This window comes from Electrophorus electricus, chromosome 2, assembly GCF_041902795.1.
Source record: "Electrophorus electricus isolate QZ-2024a chromosome 2, ASM4190279v1, whole genome shotgun sequence".
NCBI lineage: Eukaryota > Metazoa > Chordata > Actinopteri > Gymnotiformes > Gymnotidae > Electrophorus > Electrophorus electricus.
This window is the reverse complement of record NC_137498.1, coordinates 1,425,001-1,432,500: the sequence shown is the minus strand read 5'-3', so window position 1 is coordinate 1,432,500 and position 7,500 is coordinate 1,425,001. Positions and strand designations below refer to the sequence as shown.

The window sequence follows — 7,500 nt, the reverse complement described above, 5'->3', positions numbered from 1 at the left end:
GTGACCGGGTGAACATTCACAGTCAGCATTAGCGTTAGCACGCAAGGCTAATGAGCTTAGCGACGCCTTCGGAAGACGTTCATAACCCCACTGGGCAGTGAGGAAGGATGGAACTGGTGAGGGGAGGAAGGGCACAGAGTCTCATGCAGATGCTGGTGAGACGGTGGAGTGGAGAACTGGAGTACGTACTTATCGCTGTCGACGTTCAAAATAAAAGGAGAGAACAAAAAGAGGATAAGATTTGACCGTAAGCGAGCATCAGACATGTCCAATCACACGGATGGAGGAAATCTACCCCCAATGCAGATGTCTTGCCTATTACAGTAATATTCTCCAACAAAGGAAGAGATAAAAGAGTCCTACTGTTTTTCTCGGGGTCTTGGATGAGGCTGTTGGCCTTCTTGACGTCATCCTCCAGTCTGCTGTAGTTCCTCTTCAGGCCCATGAGGTTGAGGTTCACGTCTCTGAGACGCTCCAGGACGTCCAGCGCCGTGGCGTTCGCCTCTCCCGCCTTCTGCTTCGTGGCCTGGATCTTAGACGCCGTGTCTGCGCGGAGCAAACAGCAGCCTTAGGCGACCCCGCGGAGCCCTGACAGGAAACTCCGCGGGGCTCACAGACGTCCAGGAGCATTAGACAGTAAACTTTACAGAAGACAGTGAGATCCACAAAGAGATTTTACAGTAAACTTTAAAGTGAACAATGAGGAGTTTGGCAGCTTAGCAATTTGAAGGGTGTTAGCAGTTGGACAGTAAAACAGCAGAAGGTCACTTCAGTCTACCCTACTGTGTGTGAGAGGTTGAGAGGTGGGGGCTCCAGTAGCGTGTAATACCTAAGAGCAGTTAACACCTCTGCACAGGTGAGAGGTCAAAGGGCAGTGAGGAAACTCAGGTGTGATGCTCAGTGTGAAGGTAGGAAAACACACACACACACCGTTAGGGAAGGCGTGGAGGATCGCCATGGTTATGTTCAGGCCCTCGAGCAGGTCTCTGTTCTTCTCTTCAGCTCCTTTAAGCCGGAGCTGCAGGGCTCCCAAGTTCTCTGCGTTCTCTAAACAAACAGACAGTGAGAAGCCCGTCGTGACTCTGGACAGTTCCAGCGAAGGTGCCGGATGCTTCTACTCCTGGAGGGCAGGACGGCATTACCTCTGACGTCTCTGTCCAGCTCGTCCGCCTCTCTCCAGAGCTGCTGGCTCTTCTGCAGAGAACTCCTGGCGCTGTCTTTCAGAGAACCCTTAGGACCCACAGCCTTCGGGGATAAGGACAGAGCAGTCAGAGCCTGATCACAAAACACACACACATACACACACACACACACACCTCCCACCACATCCACTCAGTTTATGACATCCACAGTCACTTCAAATTTATGTTTGCCTGCATGTTTTTTGATTGATTGGGATGAGAATATTTAATATTGAATATTAAACAGTGAATATTAAATATTTAATAGTGAATACTGAATAGTAATTATTGAATATTGAATAGTGAATATTGAATAGTGAATGTATGTGTGTGCATGTGTGTGTGTGTGTGTGTGTGTGTGTGTGTGTGTGTGCCTGCTGCACTGCCTGCATGGCTGTGTGTGTGTGTGTGTGTGTGTGTGTGTGTGTGTACCTGCTGCACTGCCTGCATGGCTGTGTGTGTGTGTGTGTGTGTGTGTGTGTGTGTGTACCTGCTGCACTGCCTGCATGGCTGTGTGTGTGTGTGTGTGTGTGTGTGTGTACCTGCTGCACTGCCTGCATGGCAGTGCCTTTGGCCTGTTTGGCTGTTTTTTCTGCCTCATGGATGAAGTTCATGATGTTGCTATAGGACTTAAACGCTGCTGTGGCATTGAAGGAGACGTTCTTAGCCTCCTCCAGGATACTGCGCACACGCACACACACACATATATACACATATGCGTGTTAGCACCAAGCTCCGATCAAACATACACACACACACACATATACACATACATATGAATGTTAGCACCGAGCTCCGATCACACACACACACACACACACACACACACACACGCGCGCGCGCGCGCGTTAGCACCGAGCTCCGATCAGATACACATACACGCACACACACGAATGTTAGCACCGAGCTCCGATCACACACACACATGCGCGTGCGTGTTAGCACTGAGCTCTGATCAGACACATGTGCGCGCACACATGCGCACGCACACACACCTGTCCAGTATGCTGCGCGCACACACACATGCGCACACACCTGTCCAGTATGCTGGCTGACTGGTTTAACTGGTGTGCATGTTGCTCTGCTGTCTGCAGTAGCCGTGGCAGTGTTCGATCCTGAAGGCCTCTACTCAGATGTCCCACCTTGTCTTCCAGCTCGTCCTGGACAGGAACCAAGTCCTGCTTCATCTCACCCAGCTCCTAAAGCCAGCCAGTGCACATCACACACACATCACACACACCGTTACGCACAGAGCCTGTGGTAACCCACCTCCCTCACACCTGGATTTCTGTGTCTGAAACTTACCTTTCTTACATCTGCATCAGTGACTAAATGATCTTCTTACATGTTTACATATTTTGAAAGGATCATTTGACAAAACATGTCCCGACAGTTTAGACGAGCTGTATTAATCCTTTCAGTGACGGGATGAGACGCAAAATACGTCCCACGGTGTTTACATCTGATACTGTAAACCTCTCGGAGAGGAATTCTACTTAATTGTACTTAATTCTACTTATGCCTTCAACATGTACCTGTATTAGTGTGTGCTTGTGTGTGTGTGCTAGTCTGACCTCGATGCCCCGGTTGATGGTGTCTGAGAGTGCGTTTGCCTCCTCCAGTACGGTCTCGCTGTCCTCCAGTATTCCCTCTGCCTCCTTTCTGCCTTTATTCGCTTGTTCCTGTTTTCCCTGTTAAAGCCACGCATTCAGAGAACAGGAACTTACAAGTGTTACTGTGTGTGTGTGTGTGTGTGTGTGTGTGTGTACCTGCAGGCTCTCCAAGTTGCGCTGGTTGTTATAGGACAGGACCTCAGCCTGTCTGCTGTGTCCCTGCGCCTCCTTCAGGAGGTCCTGTGCCTCGGTCAGCTTGTTCCCGTAATCCTCCATCTTCCTCCCAACCTCCTCCCTCAGGAGCTCTGTAGCCTGGTGAGAGGCTCCAAACAGTCTCTCCACCCTCGCACGGAGAGCCTCTGCAGCTCTGTGAAGAGAGCGAGAGAGAAATAGATGTGGAACATCCTCTCTCAGGAACATGGAGTGAGACAAGGCTGCAATCTAAGCCACTTTTTTTTAAACACTTTTTAACATCGATATTAATGAACTGGCAAAAATACTTGAAGAATCTACAGCTCCTGGTCTCAGTCTGCATGGCTCACTGGGTCTACAGCAGAACCTGGACTTGCTGAGCCAGTACATACAGACCTGGACCCTGGACCTGCCAGAGCAGTACTGACAAACCTGGACCCTGGCAGTGAATCTAAAAAACATTAATGTATGATATTCCAGAAAGGATCCAGATGTCAGGGATCAAACACCAACGATATTGACCATTCAAACATTTAGAGATTATGATGAGTTCTGGACATTTTAACTGGCAGTGAATGAACTGAGAGGAAAAGCACACTGTGCCATAAAAGAAAACATTTCAGTAAAAATTCCAATCAAAATTTGGCTAAAATATTTGAATCTGAAATTGAACCGATTATCCTGTATTTCTGTGAGAAATTCAACAAATGGAACAAATATTCAACTGAGTAATTCTGTACAAGCTAACAATTCTGTAAAACTATTTTAAAGGTGCACAGGGGCACCAACAACAACACATGCAGGGCAGAATTAGGGAGATCTCCAGAAATCCAGACATCCATCCAGATACAAAAAAGGCAAATCAAATACTTACAACACAGCAACCCCCACTCATACTAATACTACACTAACACATTTACAACACAACAACCCCTACTCATATCATTCTGAAGATCTGTAGTACCAATAGATGAGCAAAGAGAACAGTCCCCTCACACACACACTAACACTACACTAACAGACACTACATGAACACACAAACACTAACACTAACACTACACTAACACAGAATAACGCACACTAACGCTACACTAACACACACTAATGCTACACCAACACACTACACTACCACTACACTAACACACACTAACACTACACTAACACACAATAACGCACACTAATGCTACACTAACACACACTAATGCTACACCAACACACTACACTACCACTACACTAACACACTAACACTACACTAACACACAATAACACACATTAACGCTACACTAACACACACTAATGCTACGCCAACACACTGCACTACCACTACACTAACACACACTACCACTACACTAACACACAATAACGCACACTAATGCTACACTAACACACACTAACGCTGCACTAACACACACTACACTAATACACACTAACGCTGCACTAACACACACTACACTAACACACACTAATGCTGCACTAACACACACTACACTAACACACACTACACTACCACACACTAACGCTGCACTAACACACACTACACTAACACACACTAACGCTGCACTAACACACACTAATGCTACACTAACACACACTAACGCTGCACTAACACACACTAACGCTGCACTAACACACACTACACTAACACACACTAACGCTGCACTAACACACACTACACTAACACACACTAACGCTGCACTAACCCACACTACACTACCACTCCACTAACACACACTACACTACCACACACTAACGCTGCACTAACACACACTACACTAACACACACTAACACACACTAACACACACTGCACTAACACACACTAACACACACTCCACTAACACACACTACACTACCACTCCACTAACACACACTACACTACCACACACTAACGCTGCACTAACACACACTACACTAACACACACTCCACTAACACACACTACACTACCACTCCACTAACACACACTCCACTACCACACACTAACGCTGCACTAACACACACTACACTAACACACACTCCACTAACACACACTACACTACCACTCCACTAACACACACTACACTACCACTCCACTAACACACACTCCACTACCACACACTAACGCTGCACTAACACACACTACACTACCACTCCACTAACACACACTACACTACCACTCCACTAACACACACTACACTACCACACACTAACGCTGCACTAACACACACTCCACTAACACACACTCCACTAACACACACTACACTACCGCACACTAACGCTGCACTAACACACACTACACTAACACACACTACACTAACACACACTAGGGACGGAGAGGAGAGTCAATGACATGCAGGATGAGATGTAGTGTAATGGTAGAAGTAATAATGGTAACTGCCGTACTGCTGTTATAGTTTTATTATTGTTGTTATTAATATTACTGTTAGCAGTTGCAGTGTTGTTCTTGTCTATTATATCTCTGGTTTAACATGTTAATTTCTTCATCAAAGCTTTGGCAACACAAAAGTGAATATTTTTCATTCCAACAAAGCACCAGTGACTTGAGCTGAATTGAAAATTGAGAGAGACAGAGAGAATAGAGCGAGAGAGGGAGAGGGGAGAGAGGGAGAGGGGAGAGAGGGAGTGGGGAGAGAGGGAGAGGGGAGAGAGGGAGAGGGAGAAAGAGAGGGAGAGGGAGAGAGGGAGAGGGGAGAGAGGGAGAGGGAGAGGGAGAGGGGGAGGAGGGAGTGGGGAGAGAGGGAGTGGGGAGAGAGAGAGAGGGAGAGAGGGAGAGGGAGAGAGGGAGTGGGGAGAGAGGGAGTGGGGAGAGAGGGAGTGGGGAGAGAGAGAGGGAGAGGGAAAGTGATGAAGATTACATTTTGAATCACTGTCATATCGAATCATATTTTTCCTTTGTCCCTCTGCATAAACAATTTGCATCCCCAATTATTCGGGGTTTATTGTTCATTCCGTGCAGGGTAGACAGTTTCCAAGTCAGCACAATGTGGACCTTAAATAAATAATTAACTATCCATAAAAAAATCCTGGTTCATATTTTTAAAAAAACATCACTTTTTGCCTTTATCTGATGTACCAACCACTTTTAGAAAACGTTTCCACCACCGACCACTAGATGTCTCTCTTCATTTTCCTGGGGCTCTCGGCAAGCCGTTAAGTGGAGTTCATTACCAGAGTGATTTGAATGGAACAGAATGGTGTCCCCCCCTGTCCCCACCTCGGGCACAATTTAATTAGTTCATTAGGATAGTACACGAGAAGGAGAACGTTTCTTCATCTCAGCCAGGACTCACTGAGCCATGAAATGCAATCGAACGGCAGCATGTCTGCGCTGCCATCGCTACGGCGACTGTAACCTGGTGACTTAGGCACGGGGTTGTGCTTGTTCGTGATGTGGCTTAAGCAGATGTGGGTGAAAGGTCATGACCTGTGTTGTGTGAGGCAGGAAGGGCCAGGTCATGTGGCGATGGTGGAATGACCCCACCTGCTGGTGAACATGACACCGTGATTACCTGAGCAGAGTGGGCATGTGTATGGGTAAAGGCCTCTGTGTGTGTGTGTGTGGGGGGGGGGGGGGGGTACCTGAGCTCCTCTTCTGCAGTGTGTGTGTGTGGGCTGAGCTGGCGTTTACGGAGTTCGGTGAGCATGGCCTTTATCTCATCCTGTATCTCATTCACACTCTTCTCCTCTCCATCCCTCCGGCTCAGCGTCGCGTTCAGCTCCCGAGCCTTGTCCCGCAGAGCTGCACACACACACACACACACACACACACACACATTATACAGAATACTTTATACATACCCATCAACATACACATATTATACATCATACATACACAACACTCAACCACATTATACAGTATATATTGAAACACACACACAGACACACACTCCATTCCACATCCCTGCTTCAGATCCATTTGTTAATTAAACCTGAAACAGTATGCAGCAGACATCTCGCCATTCACAGCTCATCCCTAACCCTTTTAAAATATTTTGTACAGTGATTAATATTTTAATAGGGAACTGCACAGTATGGAAAAAATGCCTCGTTGCGGTTTTATTGCTACATATTGCGATTGCGGCAATGCCTATTCCTCTACTGGAAACTGATGAACCCTTGTAGATGAAAGGGTTAAAGACTGGCCTGCGTTACTTTGACATGATTCTTGTCTTTTTTCGATTATGTGACATCATGTGACTGTCATCAAAGCACCCACTGAACTGTAAAGACTGGTTAAAAAAAAAAAAAAAAAAAAAAAAGATTGTGTGTGTGTGTGTGTGTGTGTGTGTGTGTGTGTGACACATATTGCAACATTCTGAAATATAATTTTCGTGAAAGCCCGGTATCACGATACTGATTGTCAAACGATGTATTGTGCCGCCCTGCGTTAATGTGTGACTGGGTGGCTGATCCTGGGTCAGCAGTCGTCCTCTGCTTCCTGCTCATTAGCATTCAGACACACTTCCCGTCACTCTTAGACACAACGCAACAAAGCCAGCGGTGGCAAAGTGAAAGACA

At 46.7% G+C, this 7,500-nt stretch overlaps 1 protein-coding gene across 1 annotated transcript in view; it reads right to left on the bottom strand.

Moving 5' to 3' along the window:
- LOC113568518 (laminin subunit alpha-2-like) overlaps positions 1–7,500 on the bottom strand; it is a 53,478-nt gene that overhangs the window by 16,424 nt on the left and 29,554 nt on the right. The window contains exons 22-29 of the mRNA XM_081694908.1: positions 6,562–6,721; positions 2,951–3,161; positions 2,756–2,872; positions 2,217–2,380; positions 1,724–1,862; positions 1,143–1,245; positions 931–1,047; positions 364–546 (exon numbers count right to left, since the gene is read on the bottom strand). Coding sequence (XP_081551034.1) covers positions 364–546; positions 931–1,047; positions 1,143–1,245; positions 1,724–1,862; positions 2,217–2,380; positions 2,756–2,872; positions 2,951–3,161; positions 6,562–6,721 — 1,194 coding nt within the window. The remainder of the gene's footprint in view (positions 1–363; positions 547–930; positions 1,048–1,142; positions 1,246–1,723; positions 1,863–2,216; positions 2,381–2,755; positions 2,873–2,950; positions 3,162–6,561; positions 6,722–7,500) is intronic.